Genomic DNA, 24,314 nt, shown 5'->3' on the forward strand with positions numbered 1-24,314 from the left:
GCATGAAAAGCTGCCAGCCCCTCCTCCATAACTAGGCTGGAGTCTAAGGGGCAGTAATGCAACCGCTTTGGCTTAGTGCCAAAGCGCAGGGCTGGTTGTGCCCCAGTTGTGGCTCTGAGTCTGCCTAAGCAGCATGCTGGCATCTGTGCAGCCATTCCCCTACCTTAAAAAAAAAGGCTTCTCCTAAAAAGCACATTTTGAAACAAGTTGGAGGGACACACATAACTTCAACCTGTGCTTTTATAGTGGAAAAAGAACAATTCCAACTTAAAACTAGTTGCACTTGCTCCCGGTGTGGAAGGGATTGTCATTCCCGAATCGGCCTTTTCAGCCACACTAGATGCTGTTCCAGAACCACCATTCAGAGTGCGATACCAGAGTCTTTCGAGACTGAAGGTTGCCAACAAAGTCAATCACAAGTTGTTGGCATCCTTCAGTCTCGGAAGACTATGGTATTGCGCTCTGAATAGTGGTTCTGGAACAGAGTGTCCTCTCCAGTGCGCAAAGCCTGGGTAAAGTAGATATGGAGGATAGACTGTTTCCCATGCAGCAAATCCCCCCTCTCCACGTCGCTGAAATGGTCCAATGGAAAGGCAGAGGCCAATACGGTTGGTTCCAGCAGCGTCGCAGGAGTTGCCAGAACGTGACTGTGTTCAGCCATGAACTGCCTCAGGGACTCCGGCTCCGGATTTTGCCTCGAGGTTGACTCCTGAAGCCTTTTTCATAACTGGACGTAGCCACAAGGCAGTGGAGGTTTGGCATCAGAGTTTTCCTTCTCTCAGATGAGCTGCCTTCCCAGGCTGACGAGTCCCATCTACCCGGTGGCTGTTCAGTCGCCTCTTACGACAAGTACAGCCAAACTGAGGGCCTATTCTTATCCCCCAGCCCCCAGGGGTTCAATCACAAGTAAAACGGGACAAACCCCACCGTCCATTTTCCAGCGCTCTACCCACCTCCAGCATGGCTTGTAACTACATTTCAAAATGTATTAGAAGCAGAACATTTCTAGGATTCTGTTGAGTTCTGCATAGATTACGGTATTCAGTGGCAGAAGCTGGTAGTGAACAACATGACAACATGGAGGAACTGAGACAGTTGAAATGCAGGTTGAAGGAAAAAAGAATTTGCTTCTGCATCTTTTAAAAAAAACCATACATTTCAAACAGGGTGACCAGGTATCCTCTTTTTCCAGGACATGTCCTCTTTTTTTAGCCTCATGTCCTGGAAAAGAACTTAAATGTTCTCCTTTTTAGCACAAGTATGGTCTTCTTGTAATTAATAAATTATATATAATAAATTATACGTAACATAGTTTTAAACTAAATATGTAATATGGTGTTTAAATTAACCACATGAAATCAATACACCAGTGTTTTTAGCTTTAATTTTTGTCAAGTCTTACATTTTTTGGGAAGCCTTACATTTTGGGGTGCCTTGTTCTCTTTTGTGGTTACGACACCAGGTTACCCCGATTTCAAATGTGATGCAAAATTTCACATTTTATCAGTTTGTGTTGCTTACAAATAGTGATCTGTTCATGCAGCGCACTGCAGCACCTGAGAGCGCCATGGGATGTTCCTGGCGGTCTCTTCTTTCTGATTTTCCTGAGTGCCAGCATACTGGATTGCGCAAGATCTTGCAAGAATTGCACAAGATCCCACACAATAAAAGATGGCAGCACCCTGGAGAGCTAGGTAGGCTGCCGTGAAAGAAGGGTACTATGACCACGGTAGGTTTGGGGAACCAATGTATTAATAGATGACTTTACTTCCAAGCAAGTCCACACCCATCATGCCCTTTGGTGGCACAACATTCTTCCATCATTGTGGCCACAGTTTTTTCCTACACTGAGCAGGAAAATGCCATGTCTTTATGCTATAGATGCTATGTCTTAGACACACACGCAACTCTTGAAATAAAGACAGTAACATACTTACGCACACAGACAGGAGTCTTTCCTGACCAGCGGTGGTCTTGTTGGCAGATCCGCACGGACATCCCAATGAGTCGGAAGCCAGGGTTGCACTGGTAGACCACGCTGCCTCGGTAGTTGTAATTCTCGCCATTGATTTGCCCGTTGACAATGGGGCCCGGCTCGCCACAGTGACCCGCTGGACAGAAACCAAACCAGAAAAAACCTGTGAGACAGAACTACTGTTGACCAAAATACAGACTGCAGCCCTCTGACCTTTGACCTAAGGAGCTCTGAATCAGAGATGGGTCGGTGTGTAGTCTATCCTAAGGACATATAAACACTTGCACCCAGGTTCTCCAAATTCTGCATCAAGAAAAAGCTGTATTTTGCAGCCTGTGCAAGTTATGCAGTTACATTCAGAAATCACGTGTAATTTATCTTCTGTTGCGTAATTTATTGTGGTGGGTTATGGGATTGTTTTTGTTTTGCCATTTGGCATAATTTATTCTGGCTTTGTTAATTAATCACGTGAAATGGCAGAGGGCTTTGCAGGGCACTAGAGTCACACTCTTTGAGTGCTTGAAATTTTGCTCAGTGCTCCCCTCCAGGGCCCAAAATTGTAGTGGACATCACCCAGACACTTTCAAGCATATTTTTGCAACCATGAGGACTAGAAACTGGCCAGTTTAAAAAAAAATAATGAAAGAGCCTATTTCAGATTGTTCTTCTATCAGAAAATATTCCTTTAAGAAATTTAGCAAACAAGAAACTGGAAGCAGGTCATATTCTCACACCTTTGCCTGACCTTTGCCTGACCCCTCAGTATGAGGAACAGTGAACCACTGGTCCAGAAGAAGCATTGGTCCAGAAGTATCTGAACATGGAATTCTGCCTACCCTGTGCAACCCTTTATCTCCCAGGAAGAGGCAGGAGATATTCTACCATCAAACAAGTATGGGATCTCCTGCTTCAGTTGTTCACACATGGGAAGAAAAAAAGAAAATATTTCTTTACCTAGCATGTAATTAGCCTGTAGAACTCCTTGCCACAGGATGTGGTGATGGCGCCTGGCTTAGGTGGCTTGAAAGGGGGACTGGACAGATGGATGGAGGAAAAATCCATAACGGTTGCAAATGGTGATGGCATCTGGCAGAGATACCTTTCAAAGGGGCGTGGACAGATAGATGGGGGAAAAGTTCATCATAGGTTACAAGCCCTGGGAAAAAGACTACTTCAGAATGTCAGATGCAAGGAAGTGGCAACAGGATACAGGGATCTTGTTGTCTTGTGTGCTCCCGGAGGTATCTGGTGGGCCCCTGTGAGATACAGGAAGTTGGACTAGAGGGGCCTTTGGCCTGATTCAGCGAGGCTCTTTTTAGGTTCTTATGAAGGTCAGGAGAGGGAGCTAATGAAGGTGAATTCAAATCCAACACTTGTTTGCCATCTCTCTGCAAGGACAATCTCAGGGCCACAATAACACCAAAACAGAGGTTGTTCTGCCTTGCCCTGTTGTTACGCTATGGTTTGTCCTCCCTCTCACATTCCAAAGCATTCTTTTGGTTTGACTTAAGAGAAATTCTAAAAGTAATCTTGAAATGGGCTCATAGGCAGTTTTCCTACAATTTTAGTGCATGACTTTTTCTCCTTGTCCAAAAAAGGAAAAATTATTATTATTATTATTAACAGTATTTATATACTGTTTTTTCAACAAAAAGTTCACAGAGCGGTTTACAGAAAAAAATCAAATAACTAATGGCTCCCTGTCCCAAAAAGGCTCACAATCTAACAAGATGCAACACCAGCAGACAGTCACTAGAAAAGACACTGCTGGGGTGAGGTGGGCCAGTTACTCTCCCCCTGCTAAATAAAAAAGGAGCACTCACTTGAAAAAGTGCCTCTTAACCAGTTATCTGGTTATCTGGTGTGCTCCCTGGGGCATTTGGTGGGCCGCTGTGAGATATAGGAAGCTGGACTAGATGGGCCTAGGGCCTGATCCAGTGGGGCTTATGTTCTTAACCAGTTAGCAGGGGTGAATATTGGAATTTTTTTGGGGGGGGGGGCAATGTGAACTGAGAACTGTGAGAAAGCACCCACACAATGGGGGTCTAAAGTTTGGAATTTCAACACATGCCTGTGGATACACGCATGCAGAGAGACGAATGGCAGATTGCAAATGCAACCATGTCACTCCACAACAGCATCGAGTAACCTCAAAAATCTGCGAATAAAATGAGATGATGAGGATTTCAGAAGCATCCTTTAGCAGATGCAAAACCAGGAAGATGACAGCTGCAGTTCCTCAATTCTCAGGAGTTCTTCCTAAATCTTCTTTCTGCATCCTTTCAAGGGCTTTCCCCAGCTGGCTCAGGCAATGAAGGATGATGAGGTTACTTCCAATTTAAGAAACAAAACCTACCATATAGTTAGAAGGAAAGACCATATTTTTTTTAGCCCCTATTAGAGAAAGTACCGAAGGAAAAGCAAAGCCCTTAAATTCACAGACTCCCCCCACCCTTCCACAACCATAAAAATTGAATTCACAGACCCCAGTCAATGAAAACTGCCCTATAGGTTAATCAGCTGAAGTTTTTATTTGATTAACCTACTGGTTTGAAATTAAATTTGTAGCCCCAGTTCTCTAACTGTCCACAAATTTGGGCTGCAGCAATAGATATTTCACATTTTTAATCCTTTGCTCATAACTAGCAGTTAATTTCTAAGCAATTTGGGCTAGCATACTTGCTTTCGATTTAAGAAATAGTCGGTGGACTGGAGCCCTGTAGGGCAGTGTACCTCAAACTGTGGGTTGAGACCCACTAGGTGGGTTGCAAGCCAATTTCAGGCGAGTCCCCATTCATTTCAATATTTTATTTTTAATATTTTAGAGTTGATACTACCATGGTATGTGACTGCATTTGGGGAAATGTTCCAGAGCTGTACTTTTAACAGGCCACTACATATGCTTTTAACAATGATAGTCAATGGGACTTACTCCTGGGTAAGTGTGGGTAGAATTGCAGCCTGGGATTGTTAAAAATTTTCCTGCTTGATGATGTCACCTCCGGTCATGACATCACTTTAGATGGGTCCTGACAGATTCTCATTCTAAAAAGTGGGTCCAGGTGCTCAAGGTTTGAGAACCACTGCCTTAGGGGATTTGGGCTAAATCGTGGAGAAGCAGTTTTGAAGTGTCTACCCCAGCTACAGTCCTGCTCTTCCAGTAACTCACCATGTGTTCAGAGGAAATAAAATGCTGCCCTTGGAACCTTGCAGAGGGGCCCAATCTGGATTGGAACTGTGGTGGGGGCAGAGTTAAGGTGCCCTGCCTTACGCTGCAGACCCAGAGGGAGGCCCAGTCCAGCTTTACTGATTTAAATTACTGGTTTAAAAAGGAGCACACAAGCCCCATCATACCCAGACCATAGTTTAACCCCACTAGCACACAAGACTGCTCAGCGGAGCTACAACAGATCTGGAGCTCGGCCCCTAAAAAACTATCAGTAAACACGACTGAACACCCACCGAGGCACTTCACCTCCTGTCCGCTCCAGAGGCCGTTTGCCATGCACTCCCGCACCCGCGAGCCCACCAACGTGTAGCCCGTATTGCAGGAGAAGATGGCGGTGGCGCCATAAATCGTCAGTGTCCCGATTCTGTTCCCATTGGATGGCACAGGCAGGTCTCCACAGGAGATGACTAGAAGGGGAAAAAAAAGGAGAAATCATCCTCACAGTGTCAGCGGCAAGGACATCTTATTAGGACATATTACTGGGGGGGAAATGGTTTACATTGTAAAAGAAATGAGAAGATGCTTTCCTGTTCCAAAGCAGCTCACAGTTAGGACTAGCCTATCCATGAGACTGAGGGGCAGCCCAATCCTTTCGTCCCCTTCCCCCAGATAAGGGACAGAGCCCCTACTTGACTATGTGGTGACTCTGGAGCCAGCGCAGAATCAAGAAGTCCCATGTTGGACTGGTTGGCAACCTTCAGTCTGGAAAGACTTTGGTATAAGCCTACAGCACCCGGTATTCCCAGGTGGTCTCCCATCCAAGTACTAGCCAGACCTGACCCTGCTTAGCTTCCGAGATCAGACAAGATCGGGCATGTGCAGGGCAAGAGTTGCTGCGAGGTCTGATACTGGTCTCAGGATCTAGTAGAGTTGAGCTCCACCAGTCCTGTCCTGCTCCCTCCTTCTGCCACACTTCCTCTTGGCTGAGCTAGCACAGCCTTTTGCACCAGCCCAGCCAGCTCTCAAGTTGGTGCCTTACAGCCTTGCAACTCTTGGAGTTCACAATGTTTAGGACGGAAGCAATTGTTACCCTGCACATGCCCAATCTCGTCTGATTTTGGAAGCTAAGCAGGGTCAGGCCTGGTTAGTACTTGGATGGGAGACCGCCTGGGAATACCGGGTGCTGTAGGCTTATACCATGATCTGGGAAGCTAAGCAGAGTCAGGCCTGGTTAGTACTTGGATGGGAGACCGCCTGGGAATACCGGGTGCTGTAGGCTTATACCATGATCTGGGAAGCTAAGCAGGGTCAGGCCTGGTTAGTATTTGGATGGGAGACCACCTGGGAATACCGGGTGCTGTAGGCTTATACCATGATCTCGGAAGCTAAGCAGGGTCAGGCCTGGTTAGTACTTGGATGGGAGACCGCCTGGGAATACCAGGTGCTGTAGGCTTATACCATAGTCTTTCGAGACTGAAGGTTGCCAACCAATAGATAAATACGTAGAAATAATGAAACCAACAACGCAAGTTACAAATTGTTCTGAAACGGCAATGAAATCTCAAGACAACCTGAGACTTGAACGCTCAAATAGAACTTTCTAGTAATGCCCTCAACTTGAAACCACTGGAATGCCTCGCTAAAAATGTTTAGATGCTATACAAATCAATCTATTTTCCTCCAAATTTGTCCCACAGCTCAGTGTAAAAAAATTCTTATTTTTCTGTATACTCATGGGGAGATTTGTGTTTGTTTTCCTTTAAATGAGCTTCATTAAACAACAGTTCTTTTTTTTCCCCAAAAGCAAAATAAAAAGTTATAATGAAAGGGGAGAAAATGCAAATATAAACAGGCACCTGCACATCCCAAACACAGAACAGTAACAAATATGTACAAAATAATGACTGCGTGATGAGAGAGGAGGGCTTTTTTTTTTTTTTGCGTGCGTGCGTGCAAAGAAGAGAAAGACAATTACAGGAACTGGAAAGGGGACTTAAAAAAAAGCTTTAGTCTATTTTTAGTCCAAGTCCTGGACACCAATCAGTGTTCTCACTCTAAGGATCTGAATAGTTTCACCAAGTCTGAATAGTCTTGTGCCTAGACTAACACCCAAATCCTTCTGGGCCAGATTCAGCACTGCAGCCGCACCACTGGCTCTGGGAGCTGTAAAAGTGCCATAAACCCCTGCTAACTGGGTAAGAGGCACTTTTTCAAGTGGGTGCTCCTTTTTTTAGCAGGGGGAGAGTAACTGGCCCACCTCACCCCAGCAGTGTCTTTTCTGGTGGCTGTCTGCTGGTGTTCTTTTGCATCTTTTTAGATTGTGAGCCCTTTTGGAACAGGGAGCCGTTTAGTTATTTGATTTTTCTCTGTAAACCGCTTTGTGAACTTTAGTTGAAAAGCGGTATATAAATACTGTTAATAATAATAATAATAATAATAATAATAAGGCACTCCAGTGCTGGCAGTGGTCTGCTGCACCAGCGGACAGGCTAGTGCCACTTGGCACTAGGCCTCGGCACCAGGAATATGAGTCACTGGATTGGTCGGCAGTAAGAGCTCCCGTTGGCCAGCAATAAGGCTTCTCAGGATGGAGGGCGTGCGAGGAAGGGGGGAGAGCGGGGTGAAGGCAGAACTGGGCAGATCGAGGGGAAGATCAGGCCAGCAAGAGGGGTGGGGATGAAGCACAGTCTGCCACCAAATCTTATGCTCCCTCCTGCTCCTGAAAGCCCAGCAAAAGCCTCCTTGGTTCTGCCAACTGATGGCGTTCCTTGACCATTTCAATGCCTTCTCAATGCGCCGTGAGATGAATAAGTTTGAAAATCGCTGTCCTAGAGAAAATGTGGGCTCTACCATGGACTTTTCATTGACTGTGCTTTGGCAACGGAGATGGGAAGATGGAAGCCAACTTACTTCTGCAGGTTGGCATGGGTTCCCCAATGCTCCACTTCCCATTGGCTTGACACCGGATGACACGATGCCCTGTGTAGTAGTAGCCAGGGTCGCATATCAGCATGAGCTGGGCGCTGTACTGGTATTGGGTTTCGTAGATCAGCCTCCATCTGCCGTACTCCACTGAAATGCTGTTGACGTCAGGGCAGGTGACGGCTGAACGGGCAGACCAAAAGAAAACAAAAAATGAATGCACCACTCACAAGGCCATGAAGAACAGTCTTAACCGAATCAAACCACTTCCATCTCTCTCAGAGAGGTTGGCCAAATCTCTCTCAGAGAGGTTGGCCTGGAGACCACGGCATCACTAAGAGGGTGCGGGGGGGAGTGCATACCACACAGGGTGACACACTCAGAGGAGGTGACACCACTACTGGTCAAAATTTTGAAAATCTTGGTATTTAGGAATAATACCATTATGTTATATATCATTCAAAGGGTAATTTAATGCAGAATGCAATGGAACAAACCATGTCAAAATACCTGTATTATTTCAAAAGTTAGAGCCAAATAACCAGAAAAGGAAAACACAACTGCCTTATGTAACAAAAAGTGGATGTCTTTAACTCACAACAGACCAGTGAGACTGATTATTCCAATGAGGCGCTGCTATGAATCAGCAGCGAACCAATCAGGTGTGCACCCACCCAGTGGGTGTTCCTCTGGCATCCAATTTTGTTCCCCAGCCCACTAGGCACCCTTCCCTGCTGGTAGAAAGTTTTGGGGGCATGCACCCTGGCCCCCCCTTGGATCCATCCCTCAGTCCTGGGTACAAACTACGGAAGACATGCCCTCATGCCCCGCTTGTGCGATTCTGAGAAGCACCTGTTCGGCCAGGACTGGAAATGGAACTCGGAAATATACAGATTCCTGATTTGATCCAGGAGTGTTGACTTGAACCATCTCAGGAGGGAAATTCTGAATAAAAGGGTTCCCAGCGGATCCAGGCCACTTACCCATGCAGGGGGGAGGGTTATTGCCATTGCTCCACTGCCCATTCGGCAGGCACTCAACACTGGAGTCTTCGTGGGACTGGAAGTGGAAACCCTGGTTGCACTGGTAGACCGCTTTGGTGCCCACTGTGTACTCCTTGCCAAAAACCACGCCGTTCTTTGGAGCCCTGGGAACTCCACAGGAGATAGCTAGGAATGAGACAGTAAGATGCTGTTATCATTTGCACAATAACATCTTCACATCCAGCTTCCGACGGGTTTGGTTCTGAGGTCAGCCCACCTCTGCACAACCCTTGCCCAACAAGCACAGGTTTGAGGTCTTCTGTTCTTTTTGATCTAGTTTTCTAAAACGGAAGCCACAAAGAGGCAGCACAAATACGCCAGCAATCAGATATCAATATTTTGAACTTCAGAGGTCTTTTAAAAAAAATAAAATAAAATAAATTATTAACAGTATTTATATAAACTCAGCCCTTAAATCCAGCCCTTATCTATCCACCACCAGCCCTTTTTGCCAATCATTTGTTCTTGAGCAGTTGGAATGCTTGCGATCATCTCACAACACCACAGCAGCTCAGCCAGTGGCCTATGAACACACGCACTTCAATATACGGAAGTCAGGTATTTGCTAGAAGCTGTGACCACAAGTTTTCACAGATAAGCCAGTAACATGGTCCTGTCTTGCAAAGCAGTGGAAACAGGTCTCTTGTGGGCTCCCTGAAGCATCTGGTGGGCTACTGTGAGATGCAGGAAGCGGGACTAGATGGGCCCTGGCCTGATCCAGCAGGGCTCCTCTTATGTTCTTGTCCATTTCTTGAGTTACAGGTGGACAGGCCAGTTTTGACCTAAGCACCCCAAAATTCTAGAGTTCTGAACAGTGTTCTGATCAGTGGCATTACCAAAGAGGGTGGGGGTTTTTTCCACACCAGTTGTCACCCTCAAAGACAGCACAAGGTTTCTGGGTCTGAACGGGAATGGAAAGAGCCTCTTCAGTGAGCTTTGCTTTGGGTTTGCCCTGCATCTTGTGCAACGTGATGCATATGATGTCACACACACACACACACACACACACACACACACACCACTTCGTTGTTACACAATTTCTTCTGCACGTCAAAGAGCACATGTGGAAAAGGCTTTTTTTCTACATGTGCTCCTTTAGTGACAACCCTATGGAACAAAGGTGTCAAACTCATTTCATATAGTGAGCCGAACAACATTCGTGGCACCTGCTGCGGGCTCAAAGTGACATCGTGAAGCAGGAAGGGATGGCGTTAAGCAGATACCGGCCAGAAATAAGCACTTTGTTCTCACAAAGAAACTCATTAGCTGCAAATGACGGAAGAGAAAAGGTGCAAATCCTGATCACAATTTCAAGATATGCGAGAGCCCAGTTATCACACTCGGAGAGCCCAATTATAATGGGGAGATGGAGAAACTGCTTCTGAGGGTCACATCCAACCTGCAGGCCTTATGTTTGACACCCCTGGGCTAGCCAGTGCTGGATCTGGCTGACCTCTGCTGGCAGCAGGGATCTTAAGGAACTGGACAAAATGGAAAACAAACAAGATGACAGCCAAAACTGGCAAGCCCAGAGCCCAGATGGCATTCCAGTCTGGGGAGGCAGTTTTGGAGAAATCCATCACAGGCAACAGAGAAGAACAGAAGAAGGTGCAGGAGGACTGGAGAGTTGTCCTTGCAAGAGCTGCTAGTAGGGAAGGCAGCCAGCCAGCCAGCAGCACAATCTAAGGGCTGAATTCCTCCAAGGGGCCTTATTCAACCAGAGCTTCCTCCCCAGCAGTGACACAAATCCCTCACTAGTTTTACATAATTGCCACAAGAGCTGCCCAAGCCTGGGAAAAAAATGAAGCAAGCAACCAGGTTGAAAGGACCTGGCGCAAACAGATCCAGCCAGCCTGCCCGAGCGACACGAGTCGCATCCTGGCTTTGGGGTGATAATTGCGTGCATGTCGTCCCGGCCTGCTCAGGAGTTCGGCAAATCCTCTGGCAATATTAGGTGTCTAGACAGCTGTTTGCAATGAATACCAATGTTGCTCCAGCCTGCAGAACGACAGGCAGCTCGGAAATCCTCGCCCTTTCTGGCTCCAGTTCTGTAATCGCTTTAACCTTCAGGTATTATCTGATCAGAAACATGCCGGAGGGCTTGCGTGACATGCCGATCCCTCCAAATAGCCTACCGTGTTCGTAAATCTCTTTTCTGTTGGGACCAGAGGGCCTCTGCAAATTGGGGGCCTGTACCCCTGCACCCATTCAGTGCAACCCTTCTGTGAAAGCCAGAGCTTAGGCTGCACTGTCCAAGCTGCCCCTCCTGGTGTTCACACAGCAGACATCTCTGTCCTTCGCCAAACTTTGGCACACCTTTTCGGTCAGACGAGATCCGTTCCATACCTTAAAACAGTGGTTTTCAAACTTTAAGCACCGAGACCCACTTTTTAGAATGAGAATCTGCCAGGACCCACCAGAGGTGATGTCATGACCAGAAGTGACATCATCAAGCAGGAAAATTTTTTAACAATCCTAGACTGCAGTCCTACCCACGCTTACCCAGGAGTAAGTCCCATTTACTGTCATTGTTTAAAGCATATACATGGCAGCCTGTTAAAAGTATAGATCTGCAACATTTCCCCAAATGCAGTCACATACCATGGTGGCATCAAGTTGAATATATTACAAATAAAATATTGAAATGAATGGGGACCCATCTGGAATTGGCTTGTGACCCACAGTTTGAAAAACACTGCCTTAAAATACTTGCTAGGTCTGCCCTAGTGAGTGGATGGCCTCAAAATGTCAAGGATCTCAACAGACAGAAGGTCGGCGAACTGGGCTGTGGCCATTGATATTCTCAAAGTGCTACAGGAAATGACATCTGTTCCTGTACTGGCTGGTTTTTATTTCAGTTTTTTATTATTCAACAGTACGTGGAACCAAACACATTAACGAACGGTTCGGTTTGTCCTAAAGTAGTTTTTCACAGCCAATGTGCTCCAAAAGTATTTTCAATATCGACAACTGGTTCCTGAAATCCAAATTCCAAACCGTGTTCCCCCCCCCCCCAAAAAAAAACCTCCACATGAGCACGGGCACCATTTCACTTGAAAGCAACTGTCGAAAATTTTGACCTCTCTTAATTTAATGTAATTGGTTTTTAGGCCATCACTGCCACATCCCACATTTTAATTAACCATCTCCTAACAGCTGGCATTGCTAACTCACTGCTGTCTTCCCAAAGCAGCCTTCCATTGGAGAATTTCCATTAATCCTGTGTCAATACAGAGCCTAGTTAGTCCTAATTCGGGCCTGCCCAGACCAGCTGTAGTTGACTGAAAAGTTCATTAAGCCACTTAAGGCAGCCCTCGACTTCCATCCGCCTCGCTTTCAGTGCAGATGGTCCAGCAGCAATGGACTCGCTTACAAGCCCCTGGATCCAGAAATTGGTTCATCAAACAAGACGGAGGCACCTCTTGTGCTCGTGCCTGCTTCAAAATGACATCCTGGTTGGCCAAACTTGGCAGAATCCTGCAGGACTGAGCTGTTGTCGGAGAAGCCTGGTCTTTCGGCCTGGCAATAAACCCACCATCTGCTCCAGAAAAGAACAGCGCTCACCAAAAGCAATGGGGGAGAGGACATATACACATTCTCGATTGCAGGAAAAACTGAGTCAATATTTATCTTTGAAAGAGATTCATCCAGAGCTTATAACAGAGGTCTGCAAACCCTGGCCCGGGGGCCAGATGCGGCCCGCAGAGAACCTCTATCCGGCCCACGGCCAGCCTCTGATCCCCTGAGAGCCTCTGGCCCAGTTGAGCAAACACAACTGGAGTTGTGCTTGTGGGGTGGGGGAATGGGGGTCCATTTAAGTTGGGCTGTGTTGGTGCTTGGAGAAATCCTGGACATTTGACCCCATTCATTCATTCATTCATTCATTTAAGTTCCATCTCTAATGTATTTATTTAAATTTTATATTTAATTTTTTTTCCCCTCAGCACTGTGCCAGATATTTGATGTGGCCCTTTGGCCGAAAAGTTTAGAGACCCCGGCTTATAACCTCGGACAGGGAGAAACGTGGAGTGATGGCAATGTTTACAAGCTCCTCTTGCGTAAAGGAAATCAAACAGAAATCAGCACTGGAATTTCAGGATTGGAATTGCCAGGGATGGGCGACTCGACTTCAAAAACTCTGATTCAAGTCTCAAAACACTCATTTTCCCTGACTCACGTGGACTCGAGTTACGTGTGTTTTGAAAACAGAAGTGACTTGGGACTCAGGAGTTTTTCATGGGAACAATGAATATGCATCCTACTATCCTTCTCCACAGTCTCCCTGGAGGGAGACCCACTGGCACCACTGAGACTCAGGGTGCAAACCAGAAATGGCCTTGATTCTGGTGCAGGTCCCTTGCATCGGCCCAGAGGTGTCGCAAAAGTGTTTTCTGCACTGTTGTGGTCACTCGAACTTTCAAGCTTCTGTTTACAGATGGGATGGGGACATCAAGGAAATGAGAATTCCTGCACACACACACACACATACACCATCAGCAGGGCATTGGTGTCCTCCCTGCAGCCAGCTGGTGAAACCCCCCTCGCTGCTGAGAGAGGGACGCATCACCGCCTCACATGCAAACATCCTTTTTATAGCATCTCGGGAGTTAGTGCTGCTCAATAGAATGCGCCCTTTCGGGGCAGCCAGCTCTATAGGGATGGTGGGATGATAATATACAGCAATTATCACTCGGCCGCCCCTGGGTTCCAACAGCAACAAAACAGCTGGTTCCTTTTGGAAGAGGCTGATACTTCCTGCTTCCACAGGTAGAGAGATGTGCTCGCACCTGTGGTTGAATGCGTCACTCCCAGTGGGATTCGTGTTATGGTTGCCATGGTAACCCCTGCTACCACTGACTGGGACATACAGGCGTGCACCCCCTAATCCGCAGGGGATCTGTTTCAGGGACCCCCCATGGATACAGGAATAGCAGATACGGGGGTGCCTGTATTAATAGCGCCCCGGCACTATTAATAAACTTATTAATTAAACTAATTACGCTTACCAGTGAAGTGTTTCTTGCTTTAACAGGTCGCTATAAGCATTCAAGCTTATAGTGCAATGTGAGCAGGCTGCCAGCAGCCTGAACGCTTGAACATAAGAACATAAGAACAGCCCCACTGCATCAGGTCATAGGCCCATCTAGTCCAGCTTCCTGTATCTCACAGCAGCCCACCAAATGCCCCAGGGAGCACACCAGATAACAAGAGACCTGCAAGGCTTCCTGGGAATTGTAGTTAAGAACATAAGAACAGCCCCACTGGATCAGGCCAGAGGCCCATCTAGTCCAGCTTCCTGTATCTCACAGCGGCCCACCAAATGCCCCAGGGAGCACACCAGATAACAAGAGACCTGCATCCTGGTGCCCTCCCTTGCATCTGGCATTCTGACATAACCCATTTCTAAAATCAGGAGGTTGCGCATACATATCATGGCTTGTACCCCGTAATGGATTTTTCCTCCAGAAACTTGTCCAGTCCCCTTTTAAAGGCGTCTAGGCTAGACGCCAGCACCACATCCTGTGGCAAGGAGTTCCACAGACCGACCACACGCTGAGTAAAGAAATATTTTCTTTTGTCTGTCCTAACCCGCCCAACACACAAAACTAGATGGAATAGTAGCAGGAAGTTAAGCAGGAAATATTTCACCAGTAAGCTTTTAAAAAACACTAATGGATGCGGGGGGGGGGGGAGAGGAATTGGCAGATAACCAAATCAGCGGATAAATAAATCCACAGGTACAAGATCTATGGATACAAGGCCCAGCCTGTATGGGGCACTACCTGTACTGCCCAGTTCAGCCGCTTCCCTCAAAACACGTCACTTCTACCCCACTTAGGGCACAATCCCAACCCACTTGCCAGCACTGGCATAGCTGTGCCAGCAGGGCACGTGCTGCATTTGCCTCTTGTGATGTCAATTCCAACTTACAGGAGACTCTTCCACATTACCGGCTGTAGTAACAAATGGTCTGCAGGCACAGCTAATGGGGGGGACAGACAGTTCATTATTATAGACAATTGCCCTAGAAACAATTTTTCAGCGGTTTCCAGCCTCTGAGTTCCAAACTCCCAGGGTACACTGCTTGAAAAACCGCTGTAATGTAACTCCCACCCTACTGTTGCCTACTTTGAGTCTCCGTGGCAGGGTGAGATTTAAGTAAATCATGGTCATTACACATCCGCCTCGTAGTTCGACTCTCGCCTACCTTGGCATAAAGGAACGGCCTCGTTCCAATGGTAGTACCCCTGGGGGTGCCTTGCGCACGTGCCGACACTGTGGCCGATGAGACGGTAGCCGGCATTGCAGGCAAACCGGATGGAGCTTCCCGGCTGCAGGCCGCTGTGGCTGAGGATGGAGCCGTGGAGAGGAGATGGAGGCAGGCTGCAATAGGGAGCTGGACAAGGGGGGGAAAACACCCAGGTCAAAAGCGTGACACCATCTGCAAAAGACTGTGCACAAACAGAACTGCTCTTTCTAATCATAAGAACATAAAAACAGCCCCACTGGATCAGGCCAGAGGCCCATCTAGTCCAGCTTCCTGCAACTCACAACAGACCACCAAATGCCCCAGGGAGCACACCAGATAACAAGAGACTTGCATCCTGGTGCCCTCCCCTGCATCTGGCATTCTGACATAGCCCATTTCTAAAATCAGGAGGTTGCGCATACGCATCATGGCTTGTACCCCGTAATGGATTTTTCCTCCAGAAACTTGTCCAATCCCCTTTTAAAGGCGTCCAGGCCAGACGCCATCACCACATCCTGTGGCAAGGAGTTCCACAGACCAACCACACGCTGAGTAAAGAAATATTTTCTCTTGTCTGTTCTAACTCTCCCAACACTCAATTTGAGTGGATGTCCCCTGGTTCTGGTGTTATGCGAGAGTGCAAAGAGCATCTCTCTATCCACTCTGTCCATCCCCTGCATAATTTTGTATGTCTCAATCATGTCCCCCCTCAGGCACCTCTTTTTTAGGCTGAAGAGGCCCAAACGCCATAGCTTTTCGCGAATTTTGCCTTTTGCATAACAAAAGCCTTTCGCGAATTTTGCCTTTTGCATAACAAAAGCCTTTTGCGTAGCAAATCGCACTGAGGGCTCGTATTTCTTTCTCTACTCATTTGATTCTGAGTGTTCAAAGCGCTTCACATTATTGATCAGTTTCAGAGCCACTCGCGTAACACGAGCTCTCTTTATTGCGCTCATCGAGATGATGGTGGGACGCACGGCTACTATGGCTAAACGTGCGATTGAGCACTTACAGCTTGCTGCAATCTGTCCCGCAAACACACAATGAAAATAAGCCCGCATTAATCTTCAGGGGTGGTTCATGGAGAGGAAAACTGGGCTGGCCTGTCTCAGGTGGTGACTTCAGATTGCAGCCCCACTGCTTCTCAGCCTCACAGTGAGTCAGACCATGGCTGATCCGGTCATCACTCTGACACACAGCATCTTTCTCAGCCTTGCTACCTGAGTTCCTTTCAACTAGAGGTGCAGGGGATCAAAAGTGTTTGCAAAACTGGCGCTCACAGCCCACCTCACGCCCTCGCTTTTTAAAACTTGGGGCTTTTAAGGCCAAATTCTATCCAACTTTCCAACACCGATGCAGCTGCAATGCAGCCCTTACCTTCAGGAGAAGCCCTTACCTTCAGTCCAATGTGACTGCCCTCCTCCATTGGAGACACTACATTACATTCGCTCTGGAATGCTGGATCGCATTGGCCTCTTACAGAGCAATCCTATCTTGCAATGGAACAGGCAGGCCAGGAGGTCTGTGCTGTATCCAGAGCACCAAACTCTTCCCCTTACCCCCGGATAAGCCTCAGGCTTGCGCCACCGATAGAGTTGGCATAAGTCTGAGGAGGGCGGAGTAGCTTGAAATTGCTTCACGCTGTTCAGGGAATGGGATTGGGGTCCAGCATAACTGCCGGATCTCAGCCCAAACTCCCGCTCCCTGTCTGCCTGCCCCCGGGATTGCCCTCCACCTGCCTTCCCCCTGCCCCAGAACACCTCCTTCCCGCCTCATCTCTGCCATCCCCAGAGCCTTGCATCAGCCAAGCTTGGCTGACGCAAGGCTCTCTGTTGAGGTCAGCACAGAGGCTGGATTCAGCTTCCATGAGCCGGCGCACATCCCAAGGAGGTGCATACATGCCTTATGGCATGTTTGTGACCCTCCTGGGCTGGTGCAAGGAACCTGCGCCGGCCCAAGGGTGCCTTAGGATTGCGCCCCGTATCTCACTTTTTTGTAACTTTTCTCCCATTTCCCGAGTCTTTAAGGCATCCTTCCCTATTTGGGACTGCAAATGGCAGCCGGAAAACAAAAAAGAAACCCACAACAGAAACAGAGCCACTGTTGTTCGCTCCACAATGCAACCGGCACATCATTTCTGCCAATTAAATATTAATCCATTCATCTACAGAATAACAGCATTAACTTATTTATGACACATTTATACGTGTCCCTGTCCTGAGTTTGATTGCTTTTCATTAAGTAATTAAAACTTGCAACGTTCCAAAAATGGGTTGCTGAATTTTAAGGAACTCTTTGCCAAACGCTTGGTAATTGCTTTTTATACAGACGGAGTAATTAAAGTTCATATTAAACCACGACCGGTATAAAACGGCCCCCTTTGAATGTGATAATGGTGGAACTAGCAAGTCCTGCCCTTCTGGGAAATACAATCCTTTTTTTCCTTTCTTAATAGATTATTTGTCACTATTTTCACAAGACAAAGGAGCAAAAACAAAACAGAAACTGCTCAGATGTCATCTCATAGCTGCTTGTGATATGCGGGTGGGACTGCAGCACTGAGGCTAGGCTGCTTTTAGGAAATAATTGGGGTGCTAATGAGAGAGCACCAGGCAGCAAACCGATTGCAGCAGTGGTTTCCAAACTTCTACAAGTATTTAAGAACATAAGAACATAAGAACAGCCCCACTGGATCAGGCCATAGGCCCATCTAGTCCAGCTTTCTGTATCTCACAGCGGCCCACCAAATGCCCCAGGGAGCACACCAGATAACAAGAGACCTCATCCTGGTGCCCTCCCTAGCATCTGGCATAGCCCATTTCTAAAATCAGGAGGTTGTGCATACACATCATGGCTTGTACCCGTTAATGGATTTTTCCTCCAGAAACTTGTCCAATCCCCTTTTAAAGGTGTCCAGGCTAGACGCCATCACCACATCCTGTGGCAAGGAGTTCCACAGACCGACCACATGCTGAGTAAAGAAATATTTTCTTTTGTCTGTCCTAACCCGCCCAACACTCAATTTGAGTGGATGTCCCCTGGTTCTGGTGTTATGTGAAAGTGTAAAGAGCATCTCCCTATCCACTCTGTCCATCCCCTGCATAATTTTGTATGTCTCAATCATGTCCCCCCTCAGGTGCCTCTTTTCTAGGCTGAAGAGGCCCAAACGCCGTAGCCTTTCCTCATAAGGAAGGTGCCCCAGCCCCGTAATCAGCTTAGTCGCTCTCTTTTGCACCTTTTCCATTTCCGGAATATATTCCGGAACGGAATATAAATCAGTATTATAACATAAATATATAAATACTGTCAGCTGGTTTTGTCCAGAAAACCACCACCAGGCTGGTGAAACAAACTGTCCAACCTTTTAAGCTTCCATCTGTATGGGGATAACACCCTATGCTAGAAACATAAATTGAGTACAAAAACAAAATGAAACATTCTCTAAATCATTAAAAAAGATTCAGCACGTCGATCTCATCACTGAGTTCCTTTACAAAACAGACTTTCACAAAAGACCAAATGCTCCCTCAGCTGCGAAGCCTGTATTCATGAGGCAGGCCCCTTTGCTCCCAAAGACAATGGACGGACGTCATCCAGTCACAAAGGGCTCTGTTTCCATTCTTCCATCTCCGAGTTTTATCAAATTAGTAGAGTTTTTTTCCCCCTCTGATGGCCTGATCCCACAGTCAAGAAGATAATTCACACAGCTACAGTTGTGGTTTCCCAGAATCTGACTGTGTGGATTCTTGCTGCATCAATGAGCATGATGTGAGAGGGCTCTTTTGTCTGGATTCTCAGGTGCTGTAACTCTGATAACCTGCAAGGTTCTTTTTTCTCCCAAATGTTCTTGTTTGCAATAATCTAAACGGAGATGCACAGCTCTCTCTCCAATTTCCAGGTACCCACAATGCCCTCTCTGCCCCTCCCCCCTGCATCCTCCGTTTCACTCTCCGCTCACAACAGGAGAGGAAACTGAACGCTTTCCACATGCGCTGCCTCCGGTGCATTCTCGGCATCACCTGGCAGGACAAAGTTCCTAACAACACAGTCCTGGAACGTGCTGGAATCCCTAGCATGTATGCACTGCTGAAACAGAAACGCCTGCGTTGGCTCGGTCATGTCGTGAGAATGGATGATGGCCGGATCCCAAAGGATCTCCTCTATGGAGAACTCGTGCAAGGAAAGCGCCCTACAGGTAGACCACAGCTGCAATACAAGGACATCTGCAAGAGGGATCTGAAAGCCTTAGGAGTGGACCTCAACAAGTGGGAAACCCTGGCCTCTGAGCGGCCCGCTTGGAGGCAGGCTGTGCAGCATGGCCTTTCCCAGTTTGAAGAGACACTTGGCCAACAGTCTGAGGCTAAGAGGCAAAGAAGGAAGGCCCATAGCCAGGGAGACAGGCCAGGGACAGACTGCACTTGCTCCCAGTGTGGAAGGGATTGTCACTCCCGAATCGGCCTTTTCAGCCACACTAGACGCTGTGCCAGAACCACCTTTCAGAGCGCGATACCAGAGTCTTTCGAGACTGAAGGTTGCCAATAAAAATGGAGATGCCTTTCTGGGCCGGCCCATCCATCAGGACAAAGGAGCCTGTTGCCCCGGGCAGCAGATTTGCAGAAGGTGCCTACATCTGTCTGTGCACGTTACCTTCTCTACCCCTTTCACTCCTGGATTGGAAAAGGATGAAGGGTCCAGGAGTGGAAGAGGAAATCTGACACTTGCCCATCACTCCTTCACACCTCCTCTTCCGTTGTGTCCCTTCTTCCTTTTCCAATTCTTCCCACCGTTCCTCTGAAAACAGGAAGTTGCGTTTTAAGGCCCTCCAGAGGCCTCAGAAGACCTTCTGAGGGTCAGGGAGACTGTGCGTGGCCTCTCCGGACCTCAGAACACCTCTGAGTGGGGAGGCAGCGGGTGTAGATGGTCCTCGGGGTGGAACAGCTGAGGGACACTGTCGCCATCCCATCTGTGCCAACTGTGAGCATTTGCACCTGGACTCTCCCCCACCCCCCGGGATGTTGCTGATTGAAAATTCCAGATTAGTTAATCTGGAATTAATTAACTGCATGATGCACACAATCTCTATGGTAGATTAGAAAGGCTGCATTTAGAGTGTAGTCTCACTGCTCCCTCAAACTAAGGTACCACAAAATTAATTGGAACAGGAAGAGCAAGAGCAACACAACTCCAAATTAAGTACGGTTCAAACCATTTCACAAGCAGAGGAAACATGAGTTGGGGGATACAATAGCTTTATCCACGTATTGCTCAAAGAAGAGAGCATCAACTTCTCAGCTCAAGTCAGACTGCTTTATGCCACAGGTCTTCTTTCTGCTCCCTGCTACGCACTGACCTGAGTAGCGGATCCTGAAGCCCTTCCTGCTGTAGGTGTGGTCTGAGGACCAGTGGAGATAGACTCTGTTCCCAGTGCTGGTTGCAGTTAATGGAGAGGAGTAATTTCCAGTTAGGGACAGCAGCAGTGGACTGTGGCCTGTCGGGCCTTTAGGAAAGATCAGACACACAGCATAAGAGAGAAGACCTTCTGGACCATCTGAGCCCAGCACTCTGTCTCCAACCGGTGACAGACAGGTGCCTTTGCAAGCTCACCGGTAGAGCACAAAAGCAACAACTCTTGTTGGTCTCCAGAACCTGTTCTTCAGTGGTACAAGATATCTGAACATGAATGCCCTCCATTGAGCAAATTGTGGCTAACAGCCATTAGTAAATTAAGTGGCATTGCAAGAGGGGTGTGGGATGATGTGCATGGGTGTGTGTGTGTGTGACACCATTACTTGCCAAAATTTTTTAAAACTTGGCTTTTTCAAATAATACCGTCATGTTATAGATCAGGGGTGCCCAAAGTTTTTGGCACGAGGGCCACATCAGCTCTCTGACACTGTGTCAGGGGCCGGGGGAAAAAAGAATTAATTTACATTTAAAATTTGAATAAATTTACGTAAGTTTACACAAATGAATATATTAAAGATGAACTTATATGAATGAATGAGGGCCTTGCAATAGCTCAATGCCTATAAAAGGCCTTGCACAAAGCAAGGCTGGCCTTTCCTTTGCTGCCACTGCTGCATCACAGATGTGAAAGAGCAAGCAGTGGAGGGAGCTCTCATCCCACAGCTCACACGAGAGGTCAAACAGTTGCCCTTACGCTGAAAGAAGTTGCGTTGGGCCAATGTGGGCTTCAACAACTCTCCGGAGGGCCAGAGGCTCATTGGAGACTGGGGGCTCCCTGAGGGCTGCATTGAGAGGCCTCGAGGGCTGCAAGTGGCCCCCGGGCCGGGGTTTGGACACCCCTGTTATAGATCAATCGATGCATAATTTCACGCAGAATGCCATGACACAAACTGTGTTGAAATATCTCTAATCTATCAAAATTATAGCAAAAAAAAACAAAACACAACAAAAACAATAGGGTGACGGGTACATGCTCACCACCTGGGGCACTGACCCACCCATTGCATGGGATGGGGGTCGATCATGGGGATGATGTGCTGGCCTCCTGCATCGGGGGATGCAGTCTTTAGTGACGCCATTGAGTAGATTTCTCCTCCTCCACGAATTAGCCAAATGCTTTTTTCCGCCAAAACCCATATAAGTTAAAGCCATAAGTTAACTAGCACAGCATGAAGAGACAGTTCATTTTCTCTGTCCTGAGCTTTCTGGCATTTGTTTGCAATGGGCAGCTCCACATAGCAATATTTTTTTTTTAATGGGTTCTCTCTCATTTTTTCCCCGCTTCAGAGAATGGACTTGAGAGAGTCCATTCAGAATTCCATTCATAATTTCAAAGCCTTCTCTCCCTCCTTGCCCACCCTGTGCCATAAGAGCACCCAACCTCCCAACCCCGTCAGAGCGACTCACCATCGAAGATCCCAAATTCGTCGTACTGCTTTTCACTCAAGAAATACTCCATGGTGAGGGAGATATTGTATTCTGGCTCCACTTTGATCACCCACGAGCAAGTCAGGAAGTGGGGTTCGCTGCCTGTGAAGGTTGGACTCAGGATTACCCCGGTGGAGTCTGTGCGGACCTCATTCAAAGGGCACTGGACTGGACATCACAAAGAAAGCAAGACCCGATGCATTATTCTGTCGGTGCTAGAGAGAAAGAGGAATAGAAACTGCTCCTCTCCAAGGTCTCACTCAACTCTCCTGCACCAACTGAGCATGTTCTCAGTTGGCATAGCTAGGGCATCGAGCACCTACATTTCTGGAAACCCCCCATACCCGACCTCCTGGGCCTTAGAAGGTCATCTGGAGGCCTCCAAAAGGATTTTCTGAGGCTCAGGGAAGCCACACATGGCTGCCCCGTGCCTCAGGACACCCTCTGGATACAACCAGAAGGCACTTCTAGTCGCATCCAGGAGATCTTTTGACATCCTCTCAGGTGTAGTACCCTCTGGCTTCCCCTTAGCTATGCTAGTGCACGTTCCCTTAACAATATTGGCCCTGTGCTACACTTAAACACGGAGAAAATTCACAGACTAACCTTCTTAAAGGTTAGATTCCCGTGCCAAAAAGCCCACCCTCCTTTCAGATGATGCCAACCCTCAAACAGCTTTTTGAAGCATCTAATACCACAACATTGCCCTTTCCTGGATCAGGGCTCCTGAGCATTCTGTTTCCAACAGAACCAGCCAGATATGCTTCTAGAAGCTCTCAGGCAGGACACAAAAGTACGGCCATTACTACTTCTTTGTTCCCACCATCTGGTACTCAGACGTAAACTGCTTGTGAATGCAGAAGAGACCTTTCTATTCAGGCTGGCCTTTCTGGGGCTCAACCAGGCCAACAGGTCAGTTTTAAGCGCTTGCTCCGAAGTCTCGGAATGGAATTTTAATTGGAATTTTGTATTTTTTGTTTTCTAATATAATTACTACTTTCCTTGAGTTGACAGGAAGGGCTTAGCGATAAATTATAAATCAATAAACAGAGGTTAGCAGGGCTGTTTTGACTTGAATCTGTAATGGCCCTTAATATTCCACCTGAAAGTAATAAATACATCATGTCTGCAGATTCTGACGGATCTCCATCTGTGTCTCTTTGCTTTTAAATTAGGTGCAAGCCACTGATGTGGGCCGCCACTCCCCCCACCCCCAATATTCCTGAATGACTTTATGCCCATCATTTTATTCTGGGGGCCAACACGGCAGCAGTCAGCTAGAAGCTTCATCTGTTAGTTTTACCTCCCACCCCCCGAAATGGTTGAAATGTCCCCCAGTGAACTGGGCTGGGAAATGGGGGAGTGGGACATTTTCGCAAAGCCTTAGGATCTTCCTCCCCGACTTCCCTTCTCCAGCTAAACTAGCACACTCACTAACACACACACATACAGACAGAGAGAGAGAAATGTAGAAGCCCTGACAGAGGCAGCTCCCACCTGCCTGCCCCTGCCTGCAACTGGTTTGAAATCGCACCTTCCTGAGTCAGTTGGGGGTGATGCCGCTGCGGGGTACCTCACCACTGCCACTCATTCTGGTGAGTTGGGAGGGGCATGGGGGCCGGGGAGGCCTGCAAAATTATTTTCATTGGGCCCTTCAGCTCCTATGGCTGGCCCTGATGGTCAAAACCACTGAGGACCTTTCCCTCCATCAAATCCAAGCATGGGAGGCAGGTGGAATGCTGTTTTCGCCTACTGTCGGTTCTGCTGCACTTTTCCACGAGGGCCTCGGTGCGCTAGAACACCCCCCGCCCCACCCAGACACAGGCACAGGCACACTTACCTTCACAGGTCGGAGGAGGCCCTTCAAACTGGAGGTGGGATCCCAGCCTGCAGGTCAGAATTTCATTTCCAACCAAGGTGTAGCCAGGAAGACAGCGGTACCTGATGACGTCACCTGAGACAAGGGCCAAAGAGGACAGTTGGTGGTTTCAACAGCAGAAAGGACCAAACTTTACTGAGGCTCAGCAGAGATCCTGTTTCAGAGCCCAACTAGATGTGATG

At 47.6% G+C, this 24,314-nt stretch overlaps 1 protein-coding gene and 2 pseudogenes across 1 annotated transcript in view; 1 reads left to right on the plus strand and 2 right to left on the minus strand.

Moving 5' to 3' along the window:
* CSMD2 (CUB and Sushi multiple domains 2) overlaps nucleotides 1–24,314 on the minus strand; it is a 594,109-nt gene that overhangs the window by 43,361 nt on the left and 526,434 nt on the right. The window contains exons 46-53 of the mRNA XM_066638160.1: nucleotides 24,094–24,207; nucleotides 22,233–22,421; nucleotides 20,710–20,856; nucleotides 15,318–15,506; nucleotides 9,050–9,235; nucleotides 8,055–8,249; nucleotides 5,438–5,611; nucleotides 1,938–2,111 (exon numbers count right to left, since the gene is read on the minus strand). Coding sequence (XP_066494257.1) covers nucleotides 1,938–2,111; nucleotides 5,438–5,611; nucleotides 8,055–8,249; nucleotides 9,050–9,235; nucleotides 15,318–15,506; nucleotides 20,710–20,856; nucleotides 22,233–22,421; nucleotides 24,094–24,207 — 1,368 coding nt within the window. The remainder of the gene's footprint in view (nucleotides 1–1,937; nucleotides 2,112–5,437; nucleotides 5,612–8,054; nucleotides 8,250–9,049; nucleotides 9,236–15,317; nucleotides 15,507–20,709; nucleotides 20,857–22,232; nucleotides 22,422–24,093; nucleotides 24,208–24,314) is intronic.
* On the minus strand, nucleotides 5,926–6,045 carry LOC136661819 (5S ribosomal RNA; annotated as a pseudogene).
* Nucleotides 6,217–6,336, plus strand: LOC136661903 (5S ribosomal RNA; annotated as a pseudogene).

The sequence above is a fragment of the Tiliqua scincoides genome, chromosome 10 (assembly GCF_035046505.1).
Source record: "Tiliqua scincoides isolate rTilSci1 chromosome 10, rTilSci1.hap2, whole genome shotgun sequence".
Taxonomy (NCBI): Eukaryota; Metazoa; Chordata; class Lepidosauria; order Squamata; family Scincidae; genus Tiliqua; species Tiliqua scincoides.